The 16225-nt window shown below is 46.1% G+C and overlaps 1 protein-coding gene across 4 annotated transcripts in view; it reads right to left on the bottom strand.

Moving 5' to 3' along the window:
• Positions 1-16225, bottom strand: part of Slc2a9 (solute carrier family 2 member 9) — a 114594-nt gene that overhangs the window by 73952 nt on the left and 24417 nt on the right. For all 4 annotated transcript variants that reach the window (XM_051200288.1, XM_051200290.1, XM_051200287.1 and 1 more), the window contains 2 exons: positions 14658-14782; positions 10729-10874 (listed from right to left, as the gene is read on the bottom strand). In XM_051200288.1, the coding sequence (XP_051056245.1) occupies positions 10729-10874; positions 14658-14782 (271 nt within the window). The remainder of the gene's footprint in view (positions 1-10728; positions 10875-14657; positions 14783-16225) is intronic.

Genomic DNA, 16225 nt, shown 5'->3' with positions numbered 1-16225 from the left:
CATTTCCCCAGATGAATATACTCTTGACAAAAATACAACTTTCCTTCCTGGATTCAGAGAAGTCTATTGGGTGCTAAGTCAGAACATTCTTTGAGAACAAGAGCTTTTATGTCCTTGGGGTGGGGTTCTCTTGAGATAAATGGAGGCCAAGGGAGGCTGACCTCACCCAGGGCTCTGTGCTCTGGGTGCCCCTCCTGATCTCCCCAAGCCAGGAAGCTCAGGACACTGCCTCAATGCCATAAGTACTTGAGTCAAACCTCTGCAAGACTGAGCTCTCAGCCTGGGCATAAATCAAAGCTACTTGTTCTTAGTACTGATCATAAGCTAAGCAATGGCTAACACCAACTTCATAGCAGCTACATGTCTGTACCAACTTCATACCAGCTGCATGTCTGCTCCAAGAGCTTGCTTTGTATTTAATGACATGTGGGACAACCATGGAAGAGACACCACTATTAAACCGACTGTGTGGCTAAGGAAACACTTGCATAAATGTTCATCAGCTTATTCAAATCCCCTCAGCAAGTGAGTGACAGATAGGGTGCAGCCTGGGGCTGCCTGGCATGACACAGTCTAGCTTAGCTGTCGTGTGGGGACTGCCTGGGGCCCTTTCCTGGAAGGTCACTCTTTCTGTGACAGTCACACATGCTACCTCTGCTTTCTAATATCAGTGTTGTAACCCAGTGGGTGCAAACCTCCCACCCACCTGGGCATGGCAGGGGTATGCACCCTGGACCTTTCAAAGAAAGACCCACCCACTTTTCTCTGCTTAGGGCTGTTCCTCTGAGGGCTGTCTCCCTCTTCTCTTCTGTCCTCTCTCTATCTCTGTGTCTCTTTACCTCTTTTTCCTTCCCTTGGACTGTGAGTCCCGTCTACAGGTCTGTTTCCCCATCTGCCCCACATCCATCACCCGCTGTGCCGTGGGACTGGGGTGCTGATGCATGCAGTCCAGTCCGTTGTGCTGTATTCCTAATAATCATGGGTAATTCTTTCGATTTAAGGTCTTTTATATTCACTTTCCATGTTGGGCCTGCATTTATTGCACTGAGGATGAGCTATATGTCTTAGGCAAACAAACATGAAGTATTTACAAAAGTTGATCACAAAATGACCACAGAATTAAACCTTCATGTTTCCCCAAGAGAGGCACTCATGAATTACTTCCATAACAAAACAGAACACCGTGATGGGCAATAAGAAAATCAGAGCTACGTGGGATTGAGGACATTGCTCTGAGGAGTTTGACTTAACTGCGATCCAAACGACAAATTATTGAGGAAAGTGTCTCTTGAGAATGTGGCAAATTAAAAGTTCTAGAAATAACATTGTCAAATCTATCTTCCAAAATGCCACAGAGGGAAGACAGTGAACGGTGTGCACCAAGAGTTGGATCTTTCTTTCAAAAACAAAACAAAACAAAATTTGTCAGCAATTTGGGGGGAAAAAATTTAGGGTAATCATTGTGGCTAGAGAATTGTCTTAGTGGTTTAAACATTTACTGAGCTTCCAGAGGTTCCCAGAACCCACACGATGACTCAAAACCATCCGCAACTCCATCAGACAGGTACCCTTCTCTGGCCTCTGAAGGGACTGCACCCAATGGTGCACATTCATACATGCAAGCTGCCATTCATTCACAGAAAATAAAAATAAACCTTTACACAGAAAGAGAGAAACACTATAGCTGTTTCTCAGGAAACTCCCCCAGACTCCCACAGTGCCAAGCGGCAGTGGCAACATCCTGAGGCCACGACTAGTCATGGATGTCACTAGAAGTGAGGTTGGCTGCTGGAGAGGAAGAGGAGATCACAGCTCTGAGGATGTCATCAACAGCTGTCATTTTGAACTATCTAGGTGAGCAGTGACAGACACTACTCAGATCAGCACATACCAACCTGCCAGTCACCAGTTTGAAAACAAAATGCAGAAAAGAAATCCCATTAGCAACGAAGCAAAATAGCTTAGGAGTCAGTACACAAACACGGTGTCTATTTTATTTGTAAAGAAAGCAGCAGCAGGGCTGGGGATCAGTGACTGGCCTAGCTTGTGTAAGGCTCAAACACTTGCACCCAAGAACCGCAGCTGTAGATAATAACAACAATAATAAAAAGAAATTAAATACGGCACTCCCATCACCACATCCGAGCAATGTAAAGGAGAACCAAAATGAGTATGGAAACACACTTCTTGGCAGAAAAACAGGAACCAAGCCCAACATTTCCAAATACGTGTATCTGTTTAATATAATTTGGATCAAATATTCAGCGTCGGTTTTGTTTGAGGTGAGATGGTCCCGCGGGTCCCAGAGAGGGACAGTGAGCAAAGATTCCAGCTCTGACAGTAGAGGCAGACACAAAGTCACACCCTGAAAGCAGGGTGGGCCAGAGAGTGGGGAGGTCACAGGGACACGATGGGCAGTCCAGAAGCAGGCACTTATGTGGACATGCTATAAGTTGATGTGTTTGCGGCGGGCACCTCAAACATGAACGGTGGGGGAGGGGTGTTTGACTTAAGGTATAGCATAGGGAAAGGGGAATCAAGGTGGGCAAAGCAAAGCAAACGTGAACGGTTTTCATACCATATTCCAAGAGTCAAGTATTAGAACAGACACGGCTAGGGACATGGCTGCATAGATAAAGAGCTTGCCATGCAGGCATGAAGGGCAGAGTTCCGTGATGGAACAAGGTGGATGTGACGTGTGCGGTTGACATTGCTGCCTGCGAGAAGAGGCCAGCTCTGAGCTTCCGCTTGCCATGCCTGATGCCTCAGCCACAGTAGCTGCCCAAGTATTCCCACACCTCTCCTCCCGTATTCCCACCATCCAACCGTCTCCATCCAACTTCCTTTCCTTTTATCTTTGTTAGAGAAATACTTCATTAACATGGCTTTTAACATGTCCCACGGAAGGGGCGAAAAATGTCACGGAAATGTCCCACCGTTTTCACAAGGCTGATGAGATTCATGACATCGGTTTGACCCTGCAATAGGGTCACGCCATCTCGGTCCAAAAGTAACTGTCACTACTTCCTCCCTCCCGTGTTCCAAAGAAGCCACCCTAGTGGAATCAACCCTTTTCAGTTTTAAAAGCTTAGATGTCGCCATCTTTGAAGGTAAATGAGAAACAGGATTAAAATATAAAGAACTGAAATCCTCACACCTGGTGAAATGCCTGTGGCTCCCACTCAGCTGAAACCTCCCAAAACTCCAGAGGAGATGAAGAAAAAACGTTTGTCTGATGTCCTTTCCCTCATCAGAAGCCCAAAATCTACCTTCACCTTCACACAGTGTGGGCATAAAAAAACATCATAACAGACAAATCCAAACCCAAGATGTTTACTGGGCTATCTATGCACACACTTAAAAAACATCATAACAGACAAATCCAAACCCAAGATGTTTACCGGGCTATCTATGCACACACTTTCCTAAATGTGGTTCTCAACCTATGGGTCCTGACCAGCCCTGGGGTGGCATATCAGGTATTTACACAGCAATTAATAACAATAGCAAAATTACAGTTATGAAGTATCAGTGAAATAATTTTATGCTTGTGGAACTGTATTAAAAGGGTCGAAGCATGAGGAAGGTGGAGAACCACTGTTCTAGCCAGACTCAACTCAGTCTAGCGAATCCAATTTGATGGGGAGTATTAGGGTTTGGAGGTGAAGTGGCCCCTGAGACAATCATGTGTTGAAGGCTTGGTCCCCAGTGTAGTGTTCCCAGGGGACGTGGGAAAGTGACTGCTTCACGAGGGCTCTGACCTTAACAGTGGTTGTGCATGTGGGACTGGGACGATGCCTTCAAGGAATGTGCTTTGCTACCCTCTGTCTCTCTGTCTGTCTCTGTGTCTCTCCATCTGTCTGTCTGTCTCTCCCCTCTCCCTCCCTCTCTCCATCCTTACAGAGAGGTAAGCATCTTCCTCCGCCGTGCTCTTCTGTCACGATGCTCTGCCTTAACACAAGTCCTCAGCGATGCAGCTAGCTGACCGTGAACTAAACTTGGGAAATTTAAATTTTGTGAACCAGAATAAATGCTTGCTCCTTTAAGATGTTTTTCTCAGCTCTTTTGTCACAACAATAAAAAAACTAACGCAGGAAAAGACAACTCGCAGCGGTCAATGCCTTTTCAGCTGGCCCAGGTGAGACGGTGGGCATAGTTGCTGGACCAACATGCCAGAGTCATGCTGACGTGCTCCGCTATTCCAGGGGCGGCACTCGCTGGACACCTGGGAACAGAGGCAGTGCCTATGTTCTCAAGTCAACTCTCCTGACCCCCTCCTGCTCTATCTGGCTAACAGGCCTGACACCTAGAGATACCCCTGACTCCCAAGCTGCCACAGGCCATCACCCACTGAGTGGGTGCACCCCTACTGCTGCCATTCTGAGCCAAGCTCCCTGCGGCTCTCTGCTGAGTCGTGATAATCCCTCTGGTCTTGACTGGACATCCACATGTAAAAGGGTTCTAGATGATCTGATGCCCTCCTCTGACCTCCACGGGCACCGGCATGCATCTGGTACATGTGTATTAACTCGGGACCACACATTATTAAAAAAAAAAAAAAAACAAACAAAAAAAAAACTAACAAGTAAAATAGATTTTAAAAAGCAGTCAATGGGTACTTGAAGAGGCACTTAGCACCACTAATCAGCAGGAAAATGCAAATCAAAACCACAGTGAAGTATATCACCTCCCTGATGGGAGATGTCATTCTGTATATGTTTCTCATACTGGTTAATGAATAAAGCACTGTTGGCCAATAGGAAAGGAAGATAGGAGGGACTAGGAGACAAGGAGGAAATAGGAAGGAGGAAGGAGGGGTCAACATGGAGAGTCTGGAGAGACTAGAACCACCAGCCGCCTCTGGCTGGTACGACCACGTGGAAAAACATAGAAATGGGTTAATAATTAACACAGAGCTAGCCGATAGGAAACTAGTAACTGGCCAACAGAATTATATCATACACAGAGTCTCTGTGTGTTAATTGGGGCTGGCGCGGCGGTGTTACCAGACCAGCGGCGGGAAGAAAAACCGTACTCGTTACAAATGGTGCCCACGTGGCTAATAAGAACTTCCACTTAAAATTTAACAAAAGCTTAAAAAGGGTTTTAGAAACAAAAGAACAGAGACAAGCAAGGTTTCTTGGTAGCAGCATTTTTCTCGGTTGGACTCAGCTTTTCGAGAGATAAGCAGATATTCATGCGGCTCCTTTAAGGGAAATTTCCTGACTCAGCATAAGCGGCAAAAAAAGCACACGGCTTTAAAAAAAGCACTGCTAACAATTTATTGTGTAGGAGAGCTGGCAATGGCAGTGACCACATCTCCAAGCCGGCAGCATGCTTGCTAGATGGCAGTGTTGACCAAGGCAGTGACTACAGCTTTCATTGCTGACGGTAAAAGTACCCGCCGCCACCATCTTTGATAAACAGTGGCTGACTTTCATTTTAGCAATGTTGTTGTTTAACAGATAAAGACTCGTGGCTACAAAAAGATAAAGATTTACAGTAAAGACAGATTCATATTAAGAAAAACCTCTAAAGGTTTACAGTGTGTTTTAAAATATACGTAGACATGGAAAAAAATAAAATGATTTTAAAAAGACAAAGAGGAACTGGGTGTGGTGGCACACACCTTTAATCCCAGAACTTGAGAGACAGTGGCAAGCAGATTTCTTGTAATTTCAAAGTAAACCTGGTATGCAGAGTAAATTCCAGGACAGATAAAAGTTACACAGAGAAACCCGGTCTCAAAAAATGAAAAAATAAAAAGTAAAAGAAACAGAGTAATAATAAAGCCACGCAAAGATGAAAAGCTCAGAGAGAATCTGGTTACTGTATGCTATTACATTGTCTTTGTATTGTTTGACTGCTGAGGAAACAATAACTGTTAAAGGAAATGCTGCTGCTGGATTAATTTAATTTATATATTTTAAAAATGCTTTGACTCCAAAATTTAAGTTCAAGGACAAGTTACTGGGGAAAAGGATTTCCACAGAAAATGAAAAGCTATGGATTCCTTCCAGACTAATGTGGTTTGATCAAGCCAGACCCCCTGAAACAGAGTACTAGGTGATCCTACATTCAAAACAGCTTGAACAAGGCAGCCTTGCAGACTTATGCCAGGATTTCTGTGTCTTCTTAGGATTTCCCCCATGACAGTGCCCCCTATCAGAAGGAAGTAGTTCGGAAAGAACGACGCCCAAATTCCCAAATAGTGTTTATGTTTGTTTTCATTTAAATGGACGTGGTTATAAATGGTTAATGATCACAGCCAATTCTTTTTAAAGGTAAAAAGGGGATTATGGTATAGAAATGGATACTTTGCTTTGGAATGGATTTTCATTTATTGATACAATTTAAGGTCAATCTTATGATGTGTATATTTCTCCTTTTGTTTAGGTATTGTGTTTATATAGCTCATTTAAAATTGTAATGTATAATTTAGTACAGATTTTAGATAGTTACCTATAATAGTCAAAACTTATAGCTAGGTGAGTTAAGTTTTCTAGATATACAGATATGTATTTGAGATAGATAGGCATTCTTCAAACCTTTCAAAGACCTACAGAATATGGCATTTAAAATGGGTTAGGGTTTTTCTTGACAATGAGACATAATTGTTCCTGGCAACACCACCTGCGTCAGAAAGGAAAATGGACATTGAAGAAACTCGTTATAGAGTTTGGTTTCAATATGGCAAGACTAGCCATTTGGACAAGATACTGCTCTTGTCTGGACTGTTTGACTTTATGCTGTATAAACTGGACATGCAGGACCCACACAAAAGTGACTGGTGATTCAAGATGGACATTGCTACAGAGTTCCTGCTTCATGGAAGAGTCTGCCAGACAGTCTGCAGGACACAGAGAAAAATGACTGACAAACAGCCAATAAAAGAAGACAGTTTAAAGTTTCCTGCTTTGCTAAAGAGTCTGCCAGACACACTATGGCCTATGGGCTGAAGATGGAAGATTACAGTAGAACTTCAGGTGACTGAAAAGGCAAGATGTCTCTGTCATTTCTAGAGTTTATATACTATCCTTCTGTGGTCTTTGAAGGAGTTGAAGACAGATAGTTATGGTTATTGTTTTCTTTAGTTAGGACTCAATGATAAGGTACATATAGGACTTTAGACTCACAAGATAAAATAGATGATGGAATATTTTCTTCAAATCTTACTAAATGTTAATGGACTAAATATTGTTAACTGTAATTCTTACTTGATAACTGTTGTGTTATATATTTTGCTATGTTAAGCTTAAAACCCTTCTTTTTATTTAGAAAAGAGGAGATGATGGGAGATGTCATTCTGTAAATATGTTTCTCATACTGGTTAATGAATAAAGCACTGTTGGCCAATAGGAAAGCAAGATAGGAGGGACTAGGAGACAAGGAGGAAATAGGAAGTAGTAAGGAGGAGTCAAGATGGAGAATCTGGAGAGAATAGAAGCGCCAGCCGCCTCTCGCTGGTAAGACCATGTGGAAATACATAGAAATGGGTTAATAATTAACACAGAGCTAGCTGATAAGAAACTAGTAACTGGCCAATAGAATTATATCATACACAGAGTCTCTGTGTGTTAATTGGGGCTGGCGTGGCGGCGGGACAAGACTTGCGGGGGGAGGAAAAACCATACTCCTTACACCTCCCACCCTTACAGTGGCCATTACCAAAATGACAAGAGACAGAAGGTGGCTAAGGCCTGAGCTCAGTGGAGGTCTTTCTGCCTCTAAACAAATGCTAGGATCTTTCCTAAAATGTTCTGTCTGCGCTTTTTCACTTAGTCTTCCCTCCCCACCCCCTCAATAACCCAAGGTCGGCCAATATAAATCCTAATTATTCTTTTTGTTAAAAAAAGATTTATTTATTATATCTACAGTGTTCTGTCTGCATGTAGGCCTGAAGAGGATGTCAGATATCATTATAGATGGTTGTGAGCCACCATGTGGGTGCTGGGAATTGAACTCAGGACCTCTGGAAGAGCAGCCAGTGCTCTTAACCACTGAGCCATCTCTCCAGTCCAAATCCTAATTATCCTTAAGGCATTCATTTCACATCACTTCTGCAGGGAAAACATTCTTCCCCCAGCAAGGCCAGTGTCCTGCTTTTTCCATCTTCTGCTGACCACTGGCTAATTGCCTTGCTGTGGTTTCCATGAGTATGGTGTCTAGTCTGGCTACCCCGTGGTTGCAGAAGCAGCAGCCAGCCCCACATCTGGCACACAGCTGATAGGGCTTCCTGTAGACCTGCTGAGCGGTGGATGAACTTGACACATCTGGACTGTGGTATATAATCATCAGCAAGATGCACTCCGCGGTGGAGGGGGGGGGCAGGAAACAAAGAGAAACTGCAGAACAGGAGAGACCTGTGCACAAGGTACTCACTCAGAGGACGCGTTTGCCCCTGATGTGTTCCCAGAGGGAATGGTGTTAAAGTGGGACATGGGGATGTGGGACTTTGAGCCATGCCTGCTACCAAGAAGGATGCTGGGGAAGGGGTGACCTGCCAAAAGCCTCACTAAGATGAATTTATCTGACATGCTCATTGCTGAACTCCAGCATCCAACTCAGCATTTAGCCATTTGTTAGCTAACTGACTGCGTGAATGAATGAAGCCAGAGGTTAAAGGAGGGCCAGGGATAACAGACAGTCTTTTGTATTGACATCTAAAAGGTTTGATGAGTGACAAGGAATTTAGAGTCCTATAAAGCAGGCACTTAATTTTTTTAATACTGGAAAACAAATATGCTATTTGCTGCCTTTAATATACACTTATCTGCTGTAAGGGCTCAGGCTGTGGTTGTTATGTTGTTTTTATTGTCACTGACATGTGTTCACTTTGGGAACTTAAAAATATCTTTAAACAGAAAGCAAATGAATCTTTTAATGTGAGACCTCACCCTGGCAGACAGACTGTTTTCTAGCACATTCACACTAATCATGGAAATTGTTGGGCACCAGACAACAGGAAGTATGCAGCAGGCATTATTTCTGGTTTTGTAACAAAAGGAAAACAAGGATGTGCCTGCAGCCACTCCAGACAGAGAGGTGAGAGAGAGGCAGGTGGCTCTGGGACAAACTGGACCAGCTTAGATGTCACAAGCCATGCATAATGACTCAAAGGTACATTTAAAGGCAGTGGCATGGCTCATCCACTGAAAGAACTTGTCATGCAAACCTGAGAACCTAGTTCAATTCCTAGAACCCGTGGTGGAAAGTTGTCCTTTGATCTCCACATATTGGACCCATGGACCCAGAGTTAGTGAGGTCAGGCAGTACATAGAAGCCCATGGCAGGATCAGCCCCCTTTTTCCTAAGCTTTGAGGCTCCCAGAGAAGCCAGCGCTGGGTTCACAGCTGGGTAAGCATGCCCGGCAGACAGGTTTGATTAGTCCCTGAGTCCTGCGTTGTCTAGCTCTCAGCTCCAGCTTCTAAGTTGTACTCAGGATCTAGGCAGGAGGCAATAGTAAGGCTTTGAATGGCTCATTAAAGCAGCCTTTCCCCAGCGCACTCTCCTGTGCACTCGCTCACTAAGCTGTCTTGTTGCAGGGTCCTGCTGCCAGAATACAGGTGCTAAGAGCTGTGGGCATCGAGCATCACTTTAAGTACTGGGCCTCTGTCCTATCGTCCCCACCACCCTTCACAGGCAGTAGGTACTGTGGAGTCAGCTTCCTTCCAGGTCTTGACCAGGGAGCGCTCCCTAACCACAGCCACTGCTGGCTCCGGCCACATGTGCCAGCAGCCATGGCCTCCTACTGGGCCTCTGAGCCTGCCTCATCCTTCCCTCTCCAGTTTCCCTCACCTCTGTCATGGGTCTGGCCACACACCCCTGGCCTGCTTCTGCGCCCCTGGACCATCCTGTCCTTTTAGGTTGAAGCCTACTAGGCCCAGTCAGCAGCCCCTTGCCTTCCCCCTCAGTCTCCCTCCTGGAGCATCTTCGTGGTTCATTCCTGCTCTTTCTTGGTGCCAGGCCCTCTCAGATGCTGGCGGAGATGCTGCTCTCTCTATCTGGAGGCCTTCTCGGTTGCCTCATCCTATCTCTAGGACACCTTCTCTCTCAGATTCTATCGCCGTTACCTAACCCTCACTCACCCCTGGGGATGCTCAGAGACCTCACCTTCTGAGAAACCTTCCTGGGCTCACCCCACTCTATACCAACCTGGATGAACGTGATTCTTTGCCAAGCCCACCCAGCAAGTATGTTGCTGAGCTGGGATTCTAATCCACTCCTTGCTGCTCCTCGTATAGCAAGGCAAATTGGAAGGTCCCACAAGTATTTAAGAGCAAAGATAAACTCAAGATTGTGGTAGAGTTAGTGAATATCTTGGAAAGATACCCCCCCCCCAAAATGTGTAAGATGAAAGCAGCCAGCTACAGAACCACAGGCATGGCATGATCCTATGAAAACTATGCAACCACAACTATCCGAATATTCAGGTAAGTAAGATGCACATATGCTTTTTAAAGCAGAGAGCAAACCTATACAAATGCAAAATCAGCCCTCAATGATGGTCAGTGGGCAATGGACTTGAACATCCTGTAAGGTTTGAGTTTGCTATGCGGTATTTACGTTCTAAGAAAGTGAAAGGCATCTACAGCTTTTCTCCGTGAGTATGTGAAACACTTGAGCCCTCAGAAATCGCCACCTTAGAGATGAGACTTCTTAGGGCTCCTTGTGGCCTGGTAACAGTAAGGTAAAAACAGCCATGGCTGTCCGGGAAGCCACACTTACCTTTCCCAGGAGCTCAGGCAAGCCCAGCAGCTGCCCAACAAACACGCCAATGCAGATGAAGATGGCAGTCACCTGGCCCAGTGAGCCTCGGATCTCCTTGGGTGCGATCTCATTGAGGTACATGGGGAGCGCACTGAGCGCGATGCCTGGGGAAAAGAGACAGCAGTGAGAGGCGCCCTGGCTCACATGTGGTCACTTACAGATGCTGATGTGCCTCCTGCCCATTACACCAAGACCATGGGGGAGCACGTGCCAGCTCACAGCAATGGTAGCTGCCAAGGGGAAGAAGCAATGGGCCATGAGTGTGTGAGGTACTTGGCATGGGCTCCAGGATTTGCACACTTATTCTCCAGTAGCCTTGTTGGGGGAAGAGCATGGGGGGGGGCATTGAGATTCTATAGCCTTGTCCTACTTCCGGTTTGCTCTCTGCTCTCTCTCTCTCAGCTTCCTGTCCCTGCTGCCATGCCTGCTGCCATGATAGACTCTTCTTCCTCTGGAACCGTGAGCTGTAGTAAACTCCTTTCATAAGTCACTTTGGGTCATGGTATCTTCACAGCTACAGAAACGTAACTAATACAGTGTTGCGTTAGCTTCTCTTGCTCATCAGTACAGTAGGGGTGAGAGCAGACAGGAGGCGGGTAAGGGAGCGTCCACTCTGTGTTATGAGCACATTTGCGCTTTGTATTACAAAAGGGAACTGCATATACTCGGCATGCACAACTGCTATTCATTCTTAGTTGACCTTTTCCATAGAGGACAGGAGATGCAGTGGCCTTGTGTATATGTGACCTCCACTAAAGAGACGGCGATAATGAGCAGAAAATGCCAGAGGCCGTAGGAGACACACATGGACACTGTGAGTCTCAGAGACAAGGCTGACCTTGATTCTTCTGTTTGTTCCGAGCCCTCTGTGCTCAGAGATCCCAGGCTGATTGCCACACATGCTTCCTGTTTCAATTCAACGTTACCTCCCACAGTAGGAGGTGGAGTTGTATCTTCCAAACATTTTCAGTCTCCATCCTCAATTACCCATGGCTCTACATTTTCTGGTGATAGGGTCTTTACCAATACCATTATATCCAGATGAGTTGATAATGGATGATATGTTGTTTTAAAAAAAACATTACTTTAAACCCATAAATTATTTCTGGAACTTTCTGTATTTTTAATTTTTAGCAACAGAAACCGAGGAGCTTCTGCTTGTCATGGCTTGTGTCCTGGGGAACTCCTACTGTGGCTGATGGGAAACTGTGCCACAGGGGATGTGGGCAGCCCTGGTAAAGTCATGCTTGGGCCGTGTCCCGTTCAATCTCCCACCAACACAAAGTTCCTACTTTAAAGTCTGAGGTCTATGTGAATTTGTCTCCAAAGCCATATTAAATCATATTTATTTCCATATAAAAAGTAGTATGCTGATGTTTCTCCAAATCTCCCAGAAAATATTTCAAAGCTGTCCTACATTTCTAATCTGATTCAAAAGCTCCATAAGAAGCTGGGCAGACAGCGTCTTATTAAAAATCTTTCTACTTCTAGGACAGTCAGGATTATCATGTGGCTCTAAATTCTTTGTTTTGAAGCAGAGTCTCAGAGAGACCAGGCTGGCCTTGAACTTGGTATGCAGTGGAGCTTGTCAAGGATAACTTTGAACTTCTGCTCCTCTTACTTCCATCTCCCATGTGGCTTGTGTCGTCCCACCTGGTTTTTACATGGTGCTGGGCTGGGCTTCAGGAATGCTAGGCAAGCGAGCATTCCACCCACTGAACTGAACTACATCCCCAGCCCTGGATTTGAATTCTTTATTATGAGCACCGGGCCCACCTAGCCCGGGGTCTAGTAGTCTTCCTGTCCCCCATACAACTTTCTTACCTTAAATGCCCTCACTTTGCTCTCTCTGCTCTGAGGTTTGGTGAGAATAAACGGCATAAAATCTCTGGGGCTTGGCACAGCTTCAAGAGGCTGTGTTCCAGAAGTCAGGGTGTGTTTTAAAAGTTCTTCCTTTTCTTTTGCTTCTTTCTGAATAGCTCACAGAAAAGGGGGCCTAAAAGGAATTTATTTAAAGCCTGTGGCTGTGAAAGAGTCATTCATCTGTGAATGTGGAAATTCGGAGAGCAACAAGTACAGCGTGAGTCTGCCAGGCAGGCAAAGGAAGCCAAGGGGAAAGCGACCGGTAAAATAGGAAAACCTCCAGAGAGAGCATGGCCGAAGCCTTGCTGGAGAGGCCATCAAGCAGCCCTCTTCTGTCTTGTTCCAATCCTAGATCTGCCCATGACAAGCTTAGAATTAAACACCCAGCAGCAGCACTCGGGACTAGAACATCCCTACCACGCCTGGGGTGGATGCAGACAGGCTTGGGTCCGGTTAGACTGAGTACTTTACACAAAGGATAATTCTGGCATCATCCAACCAGGGCAGCCTTGCTGTTTGGTCCCTCTGTGGAGCAGCAGGAGAAGACTCAGACAGTTGGGAAGGCTGTAGCGCTTGTCCACAGCTGGATCTCTGCTCTTACTCTGGGCTTCGCTTTGGTCAGTGACTGCGATTAATGGACTGTACAGTATTTGCACATTAAGGCCTCCTTCTCCTGCTGGACCCTGGAGCTTGTGGAATTGCACGAGGAGAAACCCTGGACACTCTGTTGGGTGAGACCCCTCTCTTCGTGAATCTCAAATGGAGCAAGAGAACCCAAACTGAGCTGATAACATGGAGAGTTCGCCACGCAGGCAGGTGGGATGGCTCATTGGATAAAGCGGCTTGCCACCACGCCTGATGACTTGAGTTTGATCCCTGGAAGCTACAAGGTAGAGAGTGAGAATCTAACCCTGCAAGCCATCCTCTGGCTTCCACATACGCACAGTGGCAGAACAAATATGAGTAATTTTAAATCACTGAGAGTGTAAACACCTAGAGCTGACTGGCTGTGCCCAGGCTTAGAACCTTTTCTCTACAGAGCTGCAGATTTGGGGGAAAAGCAGTTTGTCTCGACAACCATCTGAATCCTAAATCTCACTCCCTTGGCAGAATCTGGCCGTTCATCTCTGCCCACCCTGCCACTCAGTCTTGTCCAAGTCATACAGGCTGGCTGCCCCTGGTTCTCCTGACCCCACTCCTGGATCTACCTTGCCCTTCATACCCAAGGCCCAATTCGTGCCCCTCCCCTCTTGGCCCTTCCTGGCTTCCTCTCATGCTCTGCACACACTCTAGCTGTGGGCTGCACCATCTGGTCCTGGTTCCCTTCCATCCTCAGCCCCCACACTCCCCTCCTCATCAAGCTCCAGGCTCCTTGGCCCCTCGCTCTTCCTCAGAAATGCCAATCGCCTTCCACCTCAGGACCACAGCACTATCCTCTCTACTGAGAGCCTGATTCCTCCGATGTTTTACTCAGTTCTCAATCTCCGTTCATTTTGGTCTCTGCTCACACTTCCTGATCATGCTACCTGGCTTAAAAAAAAAAAAAAAAAAAAAAAAAAAAAAGCTAGCCTCTGCCCTGCCTTGCCTGCTTCCTGGGACTTGTGCATAATTAGATGCCTTCTGTCCCAAAGGCAGCCTCTCCCCAGCACACAGAACATGGCACAGTCAGTATTCTAATGCTTGGTGAAGGAATAGGAGAATGAGCAGTCAGAGCTTAGAAGCCTTGGGCAAGCTCACAGCTAAGCTCCTAGAGTATGGGTTTTATAAAGAAGGCAGCAGACACACTGTAAACCAGCCAGGGCTTTGGCAGTGACTCAGCTCTACCTAGCCTGGTTTTCTCAGGTTGGATGCTACAACACTGTGTAGAGGGGCATTTAGTGCCCCCCCTTCAGCTTCCTCACTTTCTGTGGGGTTCTAGAATGGTGGTCTCTTCCAAGTCTATCTTAGCTCCAAGCACCTCTCTCCTCCCCAGACAAGCCCGGGGAGTGTTACTGCCTTCCTCCCCAGTCGGGGTGAAGTCTCACCTCCATCCACGCCCATGATGAAACGTCCCACAATGAGCATTTCAAAGGCTCCTGCCTGGAGTGAGCAGGCCATCAGCAAGGCTGCACAAATTGCAAATCCATTATTGACCAGCAGCGTGTACTTCCTGGAAGGAAAAGTACTTTGATGAGGACAATGTATCATGAGGCATGTTGGAGTCTTGTCCATCCCCCACATCAGAGAGGTCGGTAGAGTGAGATTCGGGCAGGAACGAGCATGGGTTAGGAATTAGGGTCATGGGTCATTTCCACTCTTGGCTTTGTGACCTTGAGCCTGGCATCCACTCCCTGTCTCCCTGTTCACAATGGGGTAAGCAGGGCGCACTGCCAACTGGAAAGCTACGGATTCCTTGTGGAAGGGTTTTATTTCATTAATTCTGAGTTTTATTTAGCATTTATCAAGATAAGATGTAAGTCACAATGCAGGAGCCAGGCTAAGCAGAAAACCAGAAACCGCTCAATATTCCAGTGGAAAGATGTTAGCATGGGGAGTTGAATAACTGCATTAGAAGAGTGATTTATGTAAAGACTCTCTGAAAAGGTGGTGCCCCTCTGTGGTGCTAGTACCTTAGAGGCCCGGGAGGGGATCCCTGAAGAGCTGTCTCAGTAGCACCGCTTACTGGGCACTTAGTCTGCTTCTCAGGATTGGATAAAAGCTGGAAACTGGAATCCGTGGGCAGGGAAAGTCAGGCGAACAGAAACAGGCAGGGAGTGTGGTGCCCATACAACAGCTGGGAGCCAGGGTGGCATCCTACTGCTCTAGGGGGCAGACTTGACCCTTTGTTTCTCTTCTATCCTTCCCACACTTTCCCTCTCTCCCTCAATAAACACTCCTATTTCCTAACACTCTATAGGCACTTTAGATCTAACGCACTACAGTTTTAGACGTAAAGCTGGGTTGGAACCATCAAACAGAGCCCCTGGCAATAATAACTTTTACTGCAGTGTGTCTGTTTCAGGAATGTGTCCCTAAGCCCTCACAGCTGAGATTCATGGCTCACTTGGGGGGCTCTGTCTTTGAGGACTGAGGAGGCTGTGTTTTCTTTCCCTCACCTGCAGGAACAACCCAGCAGCTCTCATGTATTCAAGCCTTGATGTTTGACAGGCTCTAATCTGAGCACTGGATGTGACTGACTGATCTTCTGAGGCAGGTGCTCTTACATGCTTAAGTCATATAACATTAACCAGGACCCTGGTGAGTTAGAAACTTGCTGTATGCAAACCATGAGGTTAGGTAGTTTAAGAGTTTAGGAAGCATCCTCTCCTTACCCCTCCCCAACAACAACAACAATAACAAACTGATAAGTAAATTAAGAAAGTTTGTGTTGTTTTGTAAATTATGAGCAGGGAGGGTTTTCAAAGGAGACTTGGTGTTCCCTTTAGCAGTTAGACTTCTTGAGTTCCAGGACAACCTTCTGTGTGACTTCTGCCTCATCTCCACATTTAAGCTAAGTTCCCTCCCTTCCTGCATCTTCCTGGACAATTTCACAGTCGCTGGCATTTGCATCTGTGGCAATGGTACCAAGATACAACAGCATCCTACAGCAGCA

The sequence above is a fragment of the Phodopus roborovskii genome, unplaced genomic scaffold, assembly GCF_943737965.1.
Source record: "Phodopus roborovskii unplaced genomic scaffold, PHOROB, whole genome shotgun sequence".
Classification (NCBI taxonomy): domain Eukaryota; kingdom Metazoa; phylum Chordata; class Mammalia; order Rodentia; family Cricetidae; genus Phodopus; species Phodopus roborovskii.
The sequence above is the reverse complement of the archived record's forward strand: the minus strand, read 5'-3'. Positions and strand labels throughout refer to the sequence as shown.